Below are 16,362 nucleotides of genomic sequence, written 5' to 3'. Positions count from 1 at the left end.
AGTTTCATAGGGGTGAACCCCAAGATTGAGGACTCAGATTACTGAGTTGGTTATCCCCACTGCTTGTGAGAAGATCAGAAATTCTCCAAATGGAGAAGTTGAATATTTCCTCCTTTCTCCCCAGTCCCCCAAGGGACTTTGCAATTACTTGTTTATTTACTACCCAAATTACTCTGTTGCCCATTTTTTAAATGGGTTGTTTGTTTTTATGGTTAGGTTATAGGATTTCTTTATATATTCTGGATATTAAGCCCGTTTCACTTTTATGATAGTCTTTTGCACAGAAGTTTTTTATTTTGAGGAGGCCCATTTATCTGCTTTTTTTTTTTTTCTTTCCCTGTTTTGTTGCTTGTGCTTTGGCTGTAATGTCTAAAACTATTACCTAACACAAGATCCTGCAGACACTTCCCTACATTTCCTTCTATGAATTTTATAGTTCTGGTTCTTATATTTAGGGTTTTTTTTTTTTTTAAATTTTATATGGGCAGGCACCGGGACTCAAACCCGTGTCCTCTGGCATGGCAGGCAAGCATTCTTGCCTGCTGAGCCACCGTGGCCCATCCTATATTTAGGTTTTTGATTCATTTTGAGTTTATTTTTATATAGGGTATGAGATAGAGGCCCTCTTTCATTCTTTTGCATATGGAGATCTAGTTTTTGCAGCACCATTTTTATTGTTGTTTGTTGTATTTGTTTACTTATTTATTTATGGTTACATGCCCTATTTTAGTCATACACAATTAAGTAGCCTTAGCTGATAGTCCTACAGCTATATTTCATAAACCAAATATTCTTTTAATTATAAATAGTAGCTCACTGGTAAAATACTAGTGAATGTATAATTATTAAGTAACTGAATAGTTTTGAATTCTTTAAATGACAGATTATGAGAAACATACCCCAATGAATCTTGTATAAATAAATACAAGAATATTACTGTACTTGGTGTACTCATTAAGAAGCCTTTTACTACTCTTAGAGCACATATGAAGCAAGCCAATTATTGGCCACTCTTCCACTGCTGAAAAAGAGTGGTATGTTAATTTCCTAGGGCTGACATAACAAAAACCACAAACTGGGTGGTTTAATACAACAGAAATGTATTCTCTCACGGTTCTAGAAGTTGGAGGTATGAAATCAAGGTGTCAGCAGGGCCATGCTTCCTTGCCTCTTTCTAGCTTCTGATGGTTGTTGGCAGTCCTTGCAGTCCCTTGATTTATAGATGTGTCAGTCTAGTCTCTGCCTCTGTTGTCAAGTGGCGTTCTGTGTCTTCTGCATCTGTATCCACATTTCCCTCTTCTTATAAGGACACCAGCCATTGGATTAGAGCCCAGTATTAAATCCAGTCTGACGTAATCTTATATTAATTACATCTACATAGACCCTATATCCAAATAGGTCACGTTCATGGGTAGTGGGGGTTGGAACTTGTGTGAATCTTTTTGGGGAACACAATCTTACCCATTCCACATAGTATCATATCAGAGGTTATAAAGAGGCCCTACTTCAGGGTGACGGTATCAGCATTTTTTTTTTTAAATTTCAAAGCGTATTGCGGCAATTAGTTGTAGAACAGATTTCAGAGTTTAATATGGGTTACAATTCCACAGTTTTAGGTTTTTACTTCTAGTTGCTCTAAGATACTGGAGACTAAAAGAAATATTGATATAATGATTCTGGAATCACACTCATTTATTAAACCCTACCTTCTCTGTATAACTCCATCATTACCTTTGATCTTTCTTACACTCTTTAGGGTTATTTGGGCTATACCCATTCTAACTTTTTCATGTTGGAAGGAACTGTCAATAATATGAAATAGGGGTTTGTAACTAATTGATGAAGCACCAATTTTTGAAGAGACTATTCTTTCCATTAGAGTGGACTTGGTAGCCTTGCCAAAAATCAGTAGGCCATAGATGTACAGGTTTATTTCTCAGTCCTCAGTTTGATTCCATTCATCAATATAGCTATCCTTGAGCCAGTATAATGCCATTTTGACTACTCTAGCTTTGTAGTAAATCTTTTTTTTTTTTTTACATAGGCAGGCATCGGGAATCGAACCTGGGTCCTCTGGCATGGCAGGCAAGCATTCTTGCCTGCTGAGCCACCATGGCCCGCCCTGTAGTAAATTTTAAGATCAAAAAGTGTGAGTGTTTCAAATTCATTCTCCTTTTTCAAAATGGTTTCTATTATTTGGGGCCATCTCAGGTAATTATTAATATGATAACTAAATTTCTTAAGATTTGAAACAACAGAACCAATTTAGTAGCTCAGCTGTTCTCTCAGTGCATCTGGGTTTCCACCTAAAATATTAAGAAAGCCTTTATTTTTATGGGTAGAATTTCAGACTGTATAAGGAGTTCAGTTTGGGAGATGTCTTAGGATGAGACTCTTAACACCATGCAGCCTGTTTCCTAATTCATAGGCAGTATGTACTCAACATTCTTCTTAAGTGAAAAGCAGAATTTGTTCTGCCTGGGGATAGAGACCACAAATGAGAATTTGGGTTCTGATGGTCTGATAGAGATTTCCAGTGGAACCGTCAGAACCAGAAAACCCCATGTAGAGATTTTTTTCTTCTGTTGCCTTAGTTACCCACTAGTTAGGTTGACAAGATGCTGTTCTAGTCTGAGAGTCCACAGACGTGAATCCTAGTAGCAATTATGCCACCATTCACTGTGTAACTTTGAACAAGTCTTTTCACAGATCTGATTTCCTCATTTCTAAAGTGATGAATTAGGTTTGGGTATGAATGAGACAAGGCTCTTGTCTTTGGGGAGAGAAGCACAGAACAGATACAGAAAAGGGCTAAGTTCTATATTAGGAATATATAAAATGCTGTGGGAACACAGATCCAAATTTTGCTTGTAGGGCAGGGGCTGGGATTTTGAGGGAAGGTGCCATTTCCTTTAGGTCTTAAAGGGTTAGGGTGAGTAGGACTAGAGGGCAGGGGTGACTGGGAAGGTATCCCTGTGCGGGGACCAAGCAGAGCAAGGGATTCAGAGGCATGAAGTGTGTAATAAATTGATCACTTGCCATTAAGGTAACCTTTCTGACTCTGGTTTTCTGTGATTCTGTGATTCAGATGCTGCTTCTTCCCTTAGCTGTATCTTTGGTCACATAAGTGAATTTAGAAGGTCAATTTAGATCTTCTTTATTTTTTCAAATAAAGGCACCAGGATCTACTTAGCAAATTCTCTTCCAGAAGCAAGATCAAGCTTCCTTGGTATTTGTTTTTTTTTGTTGTTGTTGTTGTTATTGTTTTTGTTTTTTTCTGTATAGGTGAGTTCAGTCTGAATAGAGGTTTGCCCCGGAAAGAATATTCTGGTCAAAGAGAGCCTCATCTCTGTTGTTGCCTATTGCCACACCTGTTTGGTTCATCCTTAGCTTGGGAAAATCTTGGCTTTAGCCTAATGTGAGCCTTGGGGCACCAGAGTAAACACTTCTTTGCTGCCACCTGTACTTTTTCTTATGATACTAGGTAGGTCTTCTCACAGGAACTTGCCCTCTCTCCCCTGAAAGGGAAGAGAGCAGTGTAAACTTAATTAGGATATAGATTATGATGCCATAACAGAGAGAACCAAAATAGTTGGATTGGTGAAGACAGGTTTATTCCCCTCCCAGGTCAAACTCAAAGCCATATATTGTAGCTCTAGGAAGTTGCCAGCGCTCAGCTTTCTCCTAATTATTCTACCAGGCCTAAGGAGTTGCTCTTCTCTGTATAGTTCAAGATGACTCCTCACCTGTCCTGTGTTCCAGCCACTGAGTGAGAAGGATATGTCTCTTTATTTAAGGGTACCACCCAGAAATGCCACACATCACTTCTGTTCATATCCTGTAGGCCAGAACATCCATACATGGTCACACCTAGCTCAGAGAAAGCTGGAAAATGTGGTCTTTTCCTATGGAAGAAGTGGAGCAATGGGTACTGGGGACACTTAATAATTTCTGCCACATGGACTAAAGATGAAAAATGCAAGGCTTCAGGGAGGAGTTTAGGTGAGAGCGCTGGGGCTGATGTCCAGGTAGGATGGCATGGTGGGGGGACTGCTGATGGAGAATGAGGGTGAGAAGGTAGACATGGTAAAATGATGGTAGCATTTCCTCTAATAGGCAGCGGGAATCTGTCCCAAAAGTATGCTCCCTTTCATTCTGCTCTTGAACTACCATCCCCTTTGTGCAGGTCAGAGCATGCGCTTGGGGATTGCTTATCCCAGCTATGTGGCAGTACTCTGTGGTATAGACCCAGTTCTCCCTGAAGTAGTGTTGGTGGTGTTACTTTCCTTTTCCTTCGTGGAAGCAGCAGTCTGATGTTAGCCGTCCTTCTGCTCTCATAAGTTAGTGACAGTTTGATGGAAAAATAGGGGTCAGGCTGTAGAGTGGCAGCTAGAAGGGCTCTTATATTTGTCTTGATGGGCACCTGCATCCTGAGGAGAGGGCAAGTTGCTGTCTTGGAGCAGCCTTACCTTCCTCAGCCATCAAGTTGTTCTTGGAGCCCAAGCCCTGGCAGGAAGCTGCTTCTTTTCCAACCCATTTCGACAGTGGAGAGGAAGGTCTGCAGCCATCTGTATGCTCTGTGGGTCATAGAACAGTTGGTCAGACTGTCCAAAGAGAGCCAACAGCAGACTAGTACCAGTTTCCAGGGAGAGGAGAATATTGTAAACAAGAACTTAACAGCTGACATTTGAGTACTTGCCATGCACTGGGCTCTGTTCCAAGTTCTTGCATTGTTTTATTTAATCCTCAGAACAAACCCTATGAAGCAGTTGAAGAGCTGTAGTCTAAAAGTAGACTGTTAGCAAACATTTTCTATGAAGGGCCGGTTAATAAATATTTTTGGCTTTGAGGTTTTTATGGTGTTTGTCACAACTATTCAACTACCACTGAAGTGGAAAAGCAGCCAGAGACAGCATGTAAATGAATGAGCAAGGCTGTGTCCAATAAAATTATTTTCAAAAAAACAGGTGCAGGCTGTAGTTTGCTGACTTCTGATCTAAAGGCTGAGGGATGAAGGAATGGTTCTGACTCAGAACAGCCTGCTTCAGAGCCCTCTGAGGGAAGGAAAATGTCTACCCAGGAAGAGCCAGTTTGCCCTACGGTCCCTCTTGGTTGTTTGCATTATTAGGCATGCTTAATTACCTGAGAAAAGAATAAACATCCCAGTGTCAAAAAAAAAGTTAAAATGTTAATACTTGTGTTTAATTCTAGCAGCAAAAGACAAGGAAAAGAATAAAGAGAAGAAATTCAGAGAGTTTGTGAGAGTGAAGTCGAAGAAAAAAAAGAGAAAGAAAAAGAAAGTCAAACCTGGTAATTTCCACCTGGGAAGGTGTTTCACTTGGGTTACCTTACCATGGGTGGGGAGGGGTTGCCTTCTCCCCAGTGCTGGCCTCTAAGCCTCATGAGGGAAGGAGGAGGCCTTGACACAGCTCATGCTGGCATGGGCCCTGGCACGGGAAGAGCCTGTACTCCACTGGAGTTATAAGGCCTGGTTGGCATTTATAATGTCCTTCCCACTTGCTGCCTAGGCCATTGTACCCTGTTACAGAGTGGTACATGTGAAGGCATGAGTGTAAGAGAGGGTATAGATGAGTGAGTTTGCATACATCTCTGTACCCCCTTTTAATAAGTATATTTGTGCCTATCCCCCACAAAAGTGTCTTAATTTTTAGGAAAATCAGCATTCCAACCTTTGGAGTCAAAGGACTTGCAACATTTTATTTTCACTTTTATCTTCTGGTCTAGAAAAATGGGGAATGGGGTGATGAGGAGGAGGAAGCTCTTGAACATAGCGGAAGTATTAATTCCTAAATCTGTTCTCCTTTGTGACTGAATTGCCTCAGAGTCTTTGACCTATTTCAACAGCAGGGCTTTTGGCCAGATGGGATTGATTCTGGGATGCCTGGGATTTCTCATTCTTCTCTAATTCTGCTGTTCCAGAATGCCCCTGCAGTGAGGAAATTAGTGACACCTCCCAGGAACCTTCTCCACCCAAGGCATTTGCTGTCACCAGGTGCGGGTCCTCACACAAGCTTGGGGCCCACATGAGTCCGCAACTCCATGGCTCAGAATCTGGAAACCACAAAAAGAAAGTGAAAGTATCTGGTAAGGAGGCTCTCTACTGGCCTGAGCATCTGTAGAGAGCTATATAGTCTGAGAAGCCTGGATTTATGTTGATATTGTAATCTACTTCCAGGCCCTCTGCCAAGTGTGATCTATTATAGTTTTAAAATAAGAAATATATCAGATAAAACAAAGGCAATTAACTGTGCCTTTTCTGAGTTTCCCTTCTCTCCAATTTGAACTTAGTGGAATGTTCCTTATGTACCTCCAAATCAGTGTATCTAAAACTAAATGCATTATCCCTCTTCACTAGCGTACCTGCCCCTCTCTGTCTGTCATTCCTTATTGATGAGTTCTGCATTAACTTTTGATGCTCAAGGGGAAATTGGAGTCAACCTTGAAGATTCCCTTTCTTCATCAGCTTATTGGGTTATTGTGAATTTCAAAGGAGCTAATAACAAATACATGGAAAGTACTTGCATTGTCTGGAACACAGTAGGCACTCAGTAAAGGTTGGCTGTAATTATATCTAATCAGGCACTAAGTCCTGGTGTTTCTGTTTTTGATTATACCTGAAGTCTGCCCTCTCCTTTTTTTTTTTAATTAAAAAAATTTTTTTTAACCATACCAACATACAAACCCGAAATTCCTTACCATATGATCATTCCATTCTTGATATATAATCAGTAACTCACAATATCATCACATAGTTGTATATTCATCTCTATGATAATTTCTTCGTAAATTTACATCAATTCAGAAAAAGAAATACAAATAAAAAAACTCACACATACCATACCCCTTACTCCTCCCTCTCATTGACTGCTAGTATTTCCATTTACCCAATATATTTTAGCCTTTGTTTCTACTATTTTTTTCTATGCCCCTTACCACTTGTTTCATTGATCACTAGCATTTCAATCTACTGAATTTATTTTAACATTTGTTCCCCCTATTATTTATTTATTTTTAATCCATATGTTTTACTCATCTCTCGATAAGGTAGATAAAAGGAGCATCAGATAGAAGGTTTTCACAATCACATAGTCACATTGTGAAAGCTGTGTCATTATACAATCATCTTCAAGAAACATGGCTACTGGAGCACAGCGCTGCGTTTTCATGTAGTTCTCTCTAGCCTCTCCATTACACCTTAACTAAACAGGTGATATCTATTTAATGCATAAGAATAACCTCCAGGATGACATCTTTACTCTGTTTTTCATCTCTCAGCCATTGTTATTTTGTCCCATCTCGCTCTTCCCCCTTTTGGTCGAGAAGGTTTTCTCAGTCCCTCGATGCTGAGTCTCAGCTCATTCTAGAATTTCTGTCCCACATTGCCAAGAAGGTCCACACCTCTGGGAGTCATGTTCCACGTAGAGAGGGGTAGGGCATTGAGTTTGCTTATCGTTTTGGCTGAGAGAAAGAGGACACATCTGAGCAACGAAAGAGGTTCTCTTGGGGGTGATTCTTAGGCCTAATTTTAAGTAGGCTTAGCTTATCCTTTGCGGGGTTAAGTTTCATATGAACTAACCCCAAGATTGGGGGCTCAGCTTATTGCTTTGGTTGTCCCCACTGCTTGTGAGAATATCAAGAATTCTCTCCACTTGGGAAAGTTGAATTTTCCCCCCTTTTCACCATTCCCCCAAGGGGACTTTGCAAATACTTTTTTTATTAATTGTTCAGATCACTCTGGGATTTATTGGGGCATCACTCTGGACAGACCTGCAAAATCTCATGTCCTATTCAAGGTTCCATGTACTATGATGTTCCTTTAAGCTGTCCTCATAAGTTGTGTTAGGAAATGCACTAGTCAAAATATAAATTTTGTACCAAATAAACATTTTTTTGCTTTAGTTTCACAGATAAAGTTTTAAAATATGAATTACCATCTATTTTCAACACTTTGCAGTATTAACATTCCTTTGTTCTTCCTCATACAAAAACGTTTTTAAATTTGCACAGTTAGTGACTATCATTGTACTCTCTAGGCATTCTTAGATTATAACAACTCAGTGTTTCTCATCTGGCTTTCCTTCTGATTTCACTTGTGCCCCCAGACCTCTTCCCGCTATTATTCTCACATTCAGCTTCATTCAGTGTTCTAACAATACTGTTTCATAGTTAGGCAATATTGTGCTATCCATTTCTGAATTTTTACAAGTCCTTTTGCACAATCTGCATCCCTTCAGCTCCAGTTACCCAATATCTGCCCTATTTCTGTCTGTTAATGGTCTCTGTTCTTAGCTGAAATTCTCCAAGTTCATTCACTAATGTTTGTTCATGTCAGTGAGACCATACGTATTTGTCCTTTTGTTTCTGGGTAATCTCACTCAGCATAATGTCCTCAAGGTTCATCCATGTTGTTACATACTTCATAACTTTATTCTGTCTTACAGCTGTGTAATATTCCATCATATGTATATACAACTGCTTGTTTAGCCACTCGTCTGTTGATGTACATTTTGGCTGTTTCCATCTCTTGGCAATTGTAAATAATGCTACTTTAAACATTGGCGTTCAAATGTCTGTTTGTGTTCTTGCCCTCATGCCCTCTGAGTAGATACCTAGTAATGATATTGCTGGCTCATATAGCAATTCTATACTTAGCTTCCTGAGTAACCGCCGCACTGCCTTCCACAGCTGTTGTACCATTTGACAGTCCCATCAACAATGGATAAGTGTGCCTCTTTCTCCACATCCTCTGTAGCACTTGTCATTTTTTCTTTTATTGATAATGGCTATTCTGGTGAATGTGAGATATCTCATTGTGGTTTTGATTTGCATTTCCCTAATAGCCAGGGAAGTTGAGCATCTTTTCACGTGCCTTTTCGCCATTTGTATTTCCTCTTCTGAGAAGTGTCTGTTGAAGTCTTGTCCATTTTGTAATTGGGTTGTCTGTCTTTTTGTTGTTAAGTTGAACAATCTCTTTTTATATTCTGGATATTAGACCTTTATCTGATATATGGTTTCCAAATATTGTCTCCCATTGTGTAAGCTGTCTTTTTACTTTCTTGACGAAGTTCTTTGATGCACAAAAGTGTTTAGTTTTGAGGAGTTCCCATTTGTTTCTTTATTTCTTCAATGATCGTGCTTTGTGTATAAGGTCTAGGAAACCACCTCCTATTATTAGATTTATAAGATATTTCCATACACTTTCTTCTAAAAGTTTTATGGTCTTAGATCTAATGTTTAGGTCTTTGATCCATTTTGAGTTAATTTTTATATAGGGTGTGAGATAGGGATCCTCTTTCATTCTTTTGCATGTGGATATCCAGTTCTCTAGGCACCATTTATTGAAAAGTCTGTTCTGTCCCAAGTGAGTTGGCTTGACTGCCTTATCAAAGATCAATTGACCATAGATGAGAGGGTCTACATCTGAACAATCTATTCAATCCCATTGGTCAGTATATCTATCTTTATGCCAGTACCATACTGTTTTGACCACTGTAGCTTCATAATATGCCTTAAAGTTAGGTAGCATGAAACCTCTGACTTTATTTTTCTTTCTCAGGATACTTTGAGCTGTTCAGGGCACCCTCCCTGTATTAGTTAGGGTTCTCTAGAGAAACTGATCAACAGGGAACACTCGCAAATATAAAATTTATTTAAGTGTCTCACGTGACCGTGGGAACAGAGTCCAAAATCCACAGGACAGGCTGTGAAGCCCACAGTTCTGATGGAGGGTCTGGATGAACTCCTCAGGAGAGGCTCACCAGCTGAAACAGGAAGAGTCTGTCTCTTCTGAATCCTCCTTAAAAGGCTTCCAGTGATCAGGTTAAGCATTATTCATTGCAGAAAACACTCCCCTTTGGCTGATTACAAATGTAATCAGCTGTGGATGTAGCTGTCATGACCATGATTTAATTCTATGAAATGTCCTCATCACAACAGACAGGCCAGCACTTGCCCAACCAGACAAACAAGTATCACCACATGGCCAAGTTGACACATGAACCTAACCATGACACTCCCCTTCCAGATAAGTTTGGTTATTGGTTTTTCTGTTTTTGAAAAGTAAGCATTTGGGATTTTAATAGTATTGCTTTGAATCTGTAAATCAGTTTGGGTAGAATTGACATCTTAACTATATTTAGTCTTCCAGTCCATGAACACGGTATGCCCTTCCATTTATTTAGGTCTTCTGTGATTTCTTCTAACAATTTCTTGTAGTTTTCTCTGTATAGGTCTTTTGTCTCTTTAGTTAAATTTATTCCTAAATATTTTATTCTTCTGGTTGTAAATGGAATTTTTTCTTGTTTTCCCCCTCACATTGTTCATTACTAGTATATAGAGACACTACAAATGTTTGAATGTTGATCTTATAACCTGCCACCTTGCTGTACTTATTTATTAGCTCTAGTCGTTTTGCTGTGGAATTTTCAGGGTTTTTGACATATTGTATCATATCATCTGCAAACAGTGAGAGTTTTACTTCTTCTTTTCCAATTTTGATGCCTTGTATTTCTTTTTCTTGTCTAATTGCTCTAGAACTTCCAGCACAGTGTTGAATTACAGTGGTGACAGTCGACATCCTTGTCTTGTTCCTGATCTTAGGGGTAAAGCTTTCGGTTTTTCTCCATTGAGGATGATGTTAGCTGTGGGTTTTTCATATATTCCCTTTATCATATTGAGGAAATTTCCTTCTATTTCTGTCCTTTGTAGTGTTTTCAACAAGAAAACATGTTAGATTTTGTCAAATGCCTTTTCTGCATCAATCGAGATGATCATGTGGTTTTTCTGCTTTGATTTGTTGATATGGTGTATGATATTAATTTTCTTATGTTGAACCATCCTTGCTTACCTGGGATGACTCCTACTTGGTCATGGTGTTAATTCTTTTCATGTACTACTGGATTCTATTTGCATGAATTTTGTTGAGGATTTTTGCATCTATATTCATTAGAGAGATTGGACCGTAGTTTTCTTTTCTAATCCAGCTTAACAACCACTTTTAATTAGGTCACATCTCCAGGGTCATGGTGTGATTACAGTTTCAAACATACTGTATTGAATAGGGATTGTTCTGGCTTTATGAAATGGGATTTAGATTAAAATATGGCTTTTCTAGGGGACATACATCCTTTCAAATCAGCACAGTCTTTATGATTCATGGGGAATTGTAGCTTTTCTGTCAATGAGTTCTGTGACCTTGAGCAGCCACTTATTTTGGACTTCCTTCTCTCTCAGTAAAATGGGGTAATGGAGTACAATTTATTGCCAGGTAGCATATGTCATTTGGGCTGTTATTAGATGACAGACTCGAGGTCTGAAATTTCCCAGGTCTGAAATTTCATACATCAGTGGGTTTGTAAGATCCTTTTCTGAACCTTTGGCAGTTCAGAGTTTTTAAAATTTTACAACTATCATTTAAAATGTGACTGTTGATTTTCCTTTCTTCCCAGAGGAGGATAATCTGAGTGAGTCCTCTTCAGAAAGCTTTCTTTGGAGTGAAGAGGAGTATGGCCAAGACATTGATGTGGCCACCAACCCAGATGAGGAACTTGATGGAGATGACCGCTATGATTTTGAGGTGGTCCGCTGCATCTGTGAGGTCCAAGAGGAAAATGACTTCATGATTCAGGTAGGTAGTAGAACTTCTGGGAGACAGGTCTAGAGAAGCACAAAGTGGTCCTTGGAGGGAACTTTAAGGCATTATAATTTGAGTCCCCCAAAAATAGTATCATATCAGAAGTCCCTGATATGCAGTATCGTCAGCAGCAGAATGAGCTTTGCTTTTTGGTTGAGCTTTCTGTGAGTTACAGGCTGATGTAAATAGCCCCTTAGTAGAAAAAGAAGGAACCTGAGGGATTATTGAGTCTAAATCTGTCATGCTCTGCTTAAGGCTTGGGACCCACAAGCCTTATTCTGCTTTTGGTCACAGAATAAGGAATTGAATAACAGGAACCCAAATTTCTGTAATGCCAATTTAATCTTCTTCCTATGGGTTTATACCTTTTCTTTGAAGTAGATTTTCTTTATAGCATGAAGAAATGGAGGGTAGTTTTGTTTTTTTTTGCATGGCAGGCATCAGGAATTGAACCCAGGTCTCTGGCGTGGCAGGTGAGAATTCTGCCTGCTGAGTCAAATCTCACACCTCCCGAGGCCAGCTTTTTAACTTTGGTGTTTCTTGTTCTTTGTTTTCCTAATATTTGTATCTGTCATCTCTGTCTCTGGCATGTGCCTCCCTCCTTTCTTGGGGAGACCATCATTGTCCAGCACCTGTTTCCCTGTGGGCCTTGTCTTGATGTTAAGATAGTTCTGGTGGAGATGGCTGCTGTCTGGCTAACTCAAGGACTGTGAGATAGACTCCAAGTATCTAGGTAGCTGCCAGGCCTGGCCTAATCCAAGAAACCTGGTTTTTTTAAGTTATTCACGGTTATATGACTAGAATTCTTTTGGAGACCCGTGCAGATGCTGTTAGAAAAATATATCATTTCCTGGGACCCAGACACAAGAGTGTAAGCCAGGCTCAGGAGTCTAGAATTCCATCTTGAGGAGCTTGGTCAGCCTCTTGTCCTGCTTCTCCTTGGAGAAGGAGGATTCCTCTTGGAACCAAGAGGATTCCTCTTGGTTTTTTTTTCTTTTGGCTACAGGTTTGTTTTCTTAGAAAATATGTTATGGTCTCCTATTCGTCCCCTCCCTCCACCCCCCCAACCATTTTATGTTTTTGCATTTGAGAGACTAGGCTGAGATTGGGATCTCAGTCCCAGTTCTAAATTCCTGGGGAGGGAATTCAAACCAAGTTGGGGTCAGGTATTAATTAGCCTTTGAGTCAGTCACCTGTGGCCAGAGGGTGGAGTTGGGGGGAGATCATAGTCATGGTTCACATACCGACCCTTAGTATAGTCATTTGGTCCAGTGATGGTGGAGGTTGGGGAGTATGGTTCGGGTCCCATTGAACAAGGTGGCTACCTGGCGACTACCTCTTTTATCATGTAGATGGCAGGTGGGGTCATCCCCATAAAAGAAGGTGGACTGCCTACCACCCAGTGAAAGTTCATTTAACCTTTTGAAATTAGAGTACAAGGCTCAGCTTTCTTGCCTCTTTTCTTTTATAATTTTGCTGGCCTTTGGAGTGCTGTAGGTCTGCAAGACTTCAATTTTGAAATTCAATTTGGATCCTAACTTCGTATACAGTTGTATTATATCCCTTATCTTTGAATTTGTCTTATACCCCACAATTCCTTTTCCTTTGATTTCTTGAAACATTGGGACTTCACCATAATTCTGTAAATTCTCACAAGGGACCAGAGAGTAAGTAGGTGCACTTACTTTTTCTTTTCACAGTGCTGTTTTTTTTTTTTTTAAGTTTTATTTTGAAATAATTATGGATACACAGTAGGTTATAAAGATATGTACAGGGAAATTCCATTAACCTCTCTGCAAGCCCCTGCGCACACCAGCATCCTACATAAATACAGTGCAATATCAAAACCAAGAAATTGACATGGGCACTGTCTATAGGGTTTGTTCAGATTTCACCAGTTATACGTGCACTCATTTGTACATGTATATTTGTGTATACCTCTGCAGTTTTGTCACGTGTACCATCACCACAGGATTTCTTGTGTTACCCCTTATAGCCACACTCATCCTTTCCTCTCATCCCTAAACTCGAGCAACCCGAAATCTCTTCTCTGTTCTCCACCTCTGTAATTGTTATTTCATATTGTTACTTAAATGGAGCTGTACAGTATATATCTTTTTTTACGAGTGGCTTTTTTCACAAAACATAATTTCTTTGAATTCTAGTGAATTTGTCTTATATCTGATAGTTCATTCCTTTCTATTGCTGAGTAGTATTCTATGGATATACCACAGCAGTGCTTTTTAAATTAGTAGTATCTACTGTGTGTAGTTGAGTAGTGAGTTAAAGTCTATGGAGTGTTTTCACAAATAATATTTCACTCCCAACAAACATGTCTTAAGTCATTTATTTCCTCCTTTATATATATGGGAAAACACATTTACAGAGATATTAATGATTTGCCCCTGGTTGCAGAACCACCAAATAAATTATCTAGTTCTGAATTGAACCCAGAATTCTCAGTCAATTGTTCTTTCCCTGAGGCTGCCATTAGCTCTAGGGATCCACATTTACAACTGAGAAGTGAAACGAAATTTGCTTTTGAAACATAATGTCAGTGTCTTCCTAGGCTCACCAACTCTTTTATACACCCCCCCCCCCCACGTATGCACGCACACAAACACAACTTAGGTTACTAAAGTTTCTTTTCTTTTTGAATAGTCTTTATAGTAACCTTGGAATTTAAGGTTATATGAATGGTCTCAAGTAGTACCAAATATTTATTACCTTAGGTTCATGATTTTCAAATTTTTTCAGCATCAGAACTCCTTTTTCTAATGTAAAATTGATCAAAACCCCAAAATGTATAACAGGTAAATGCAATGGTTTTGAAAGCTCAAAATGTATAATCTTCATTTATCAATTCAGAAATGTGAATTTCCTGTATGTTCCCATGAAGTCAATGTGAGTGACAGTTGCTAACTTGAAATAGTGTCACCTATTCATTTGTTTTCTTTTTTTGCTTATACATCAGTGAGAAAAGCTTGATGTACATGGCTTTTGCAGCGGTGACTTTTTTTAAGCAATGAAATATTTGATTAATCAGAGACTGGATGTTCTAGTTTGCTAGCTGCCGGAATGCAACACACCAGAGACGGATTGGCTTTTAATAAAAGGGGATTTATTTTGTTTGTTCTTCAGAGGAAAGGCAGCTGACTTTCCACTGAGGTTCTTTGTTACATGGAAGGCACAAGATGGTCTCTGCTGGTCTTCTCTCCAGGCCCCTGGGTTCCAACAACCTTCCCCGGGGTGACTTCTTTCTGCATCTCCAAAGGCCTGGGCTGAGCTGCTGGTGCTGAGATGAGGAATGCCAAGCTGCTAGACTGTGCTACATTGTGTTCTCTCATTTAAGCACCAGCCAATTAAGTCAAACGTCACTCATTGCAGCAGACACGCCTCCTAGCCGACTGCAGATGTAATTAGCAACAGATGAGATTCAAATACCATTGGTTTGTGGCCACAGCAACAGAACTAGGTATGCTCACCTGGCCAAGTTGACAACTGAATCTAACTAACACACTGGAGGAAAAGCTTTGTTCTGAGGACAGGATAATACTGAGCCAGCTTAGTATATGATTATGTGTACTGGGTGGGCTCTGTTTCATTATCTTATCATTTGGGATAAAACATTTGATCCTGCATGTTGTGTTTTGTTTCCTTTTGAATAGTCCCATTTTCTAAAAGAACACATGGGTAGAACCTCTTAGAAAAACTATTATATAACATGAACACTCTGAGAAAAATTTTTTTTTCAAGTTTGGCTTTTAAAAGTTTGTTGAGGAGGCAGTATAGCATTGGCTCACTGGCAGAATTCTTGCCTGCCATGCCGGAGACCTGGGTTCATTTCCCAGAGCCTGCCCATGCCCTCCAAAATAATAATAAAAAAAGTAAAAAGTTTGTTGAAGATCCTGAGTCTCTCTGGGTGTCTGTTCAGCTCAGGGCCTTGGTAGTCTGGTTGGATTTGGGCTTCATTTGTCCATAGAACTCTTCAGTTGGTGAATTAAAAAGGTCTCTCCTTGCAAGGCTGAAGCACAGCTTATCAGTATGAGACCAGTTGTGTTCTATAGTGGTTCTTTCTCCATTGACTTTTCTATGACCTTGAAGTGCCATTATGTGCTATAGGAGGAAAAAAGTTTAGAGCTTATGGAGCCACACCAGCTGTTGCGTTGCAGAGACAGGAGCTGACGTTCTACCCCTTGCCTCAAAGATTCTGCAGGATCTGCCCTGCAAGCTCAGCTCAGTGCTTGTGGTTTCTAGTCTGGCCTTGTCGTGAAGAGTACATTTCAGAGTATCTTTTTGTTGTTCTAGATGTCATCTCTGCTTGTCCACTTGAGACAAATATGTCCAGTTGGTTTTGAGTTGTGGAGGGAAGGTTTCTGACTGTTCTTAGCATTATGCACAATGTACTTTTTCCATTCAGTAACTTTAGCAAAAGGCACAAATTTAAAGGGAACCAAGTGGAACAAATATAAACTTAAAATATATTCATCATCTAGCTTTGAAGGCAGGAATAATTTTCTTAAATTAAATTTTAGACTTAAATTGATATTCTGCATAACTTTAGAATACATTTAGAGTTTATTTTCTAGAAGATGCATGCATTACCTTTATAGAAATAATTTTCTTTGATTTTCATTATTTGATTGGTACCAACATTACTGAAATATATTATTTGATTTTATTCACCAGTGCTAATTACAATTAAAATC

General features: G+C 39.4%; 1 protein-coding gene across 5 annotated transcripts in view; it reads left to right on the top strand.

Moving 5' to 3' along the window:
* PHF20 (PHD finger protein 20) overlaps nucleotides 1–16,362 on the top strand; it is a 212,832-nt gene that overhangs the window by 144,773 nt on the left and 51,697 nt on the right. For 4 of the 5 annotated variants that reach the window (XM_077169888.1, XM_077169880.1, XM_077169853.1 and 1 more), the window contains 3 exons: nucleotides 5,212–5,310; nucleotides 5,941–6,105; nucleotides 11,469–11,647. In XM_077169888.1, coding sequence (XP_077026003.1) covers nucleotides 5,212–5,310; nucleotides 5,941–6,105; nucleotides 11,469–11,647 — 443 coding nt within the window. The remainder of the gene's footprint in view (nucleotides 1–5,211; nucleotides 5,311–5,940; nucleotides 6,106–11,468; nucleotides 11,648–16,362) is intronic. The other variant, XM_077169871.1, reaches the window with a different exon arrangement.

Source organism: Tamandua tetradactyla, chromosome 1, assembly GCF_023851605.1.
Source record: "Tamandua tetradactyla isolate mTamTet1 chromosome 1, mTamTet1.pri, whole genome shotgun sequence".
Taxonomy (NCBI): domain Eukaryota; kingdom Metazoa; phylum Chordata; class Mammalia; order Pilosa; family Myrmecophagidae; genus Tamandua; species Tamandua tetradactyla.
The sequence above is the reverse complement of the archived record's forward strand: the minus strand, read 5'-3'. Positions and strand labels throughout refer to the sequence as shown.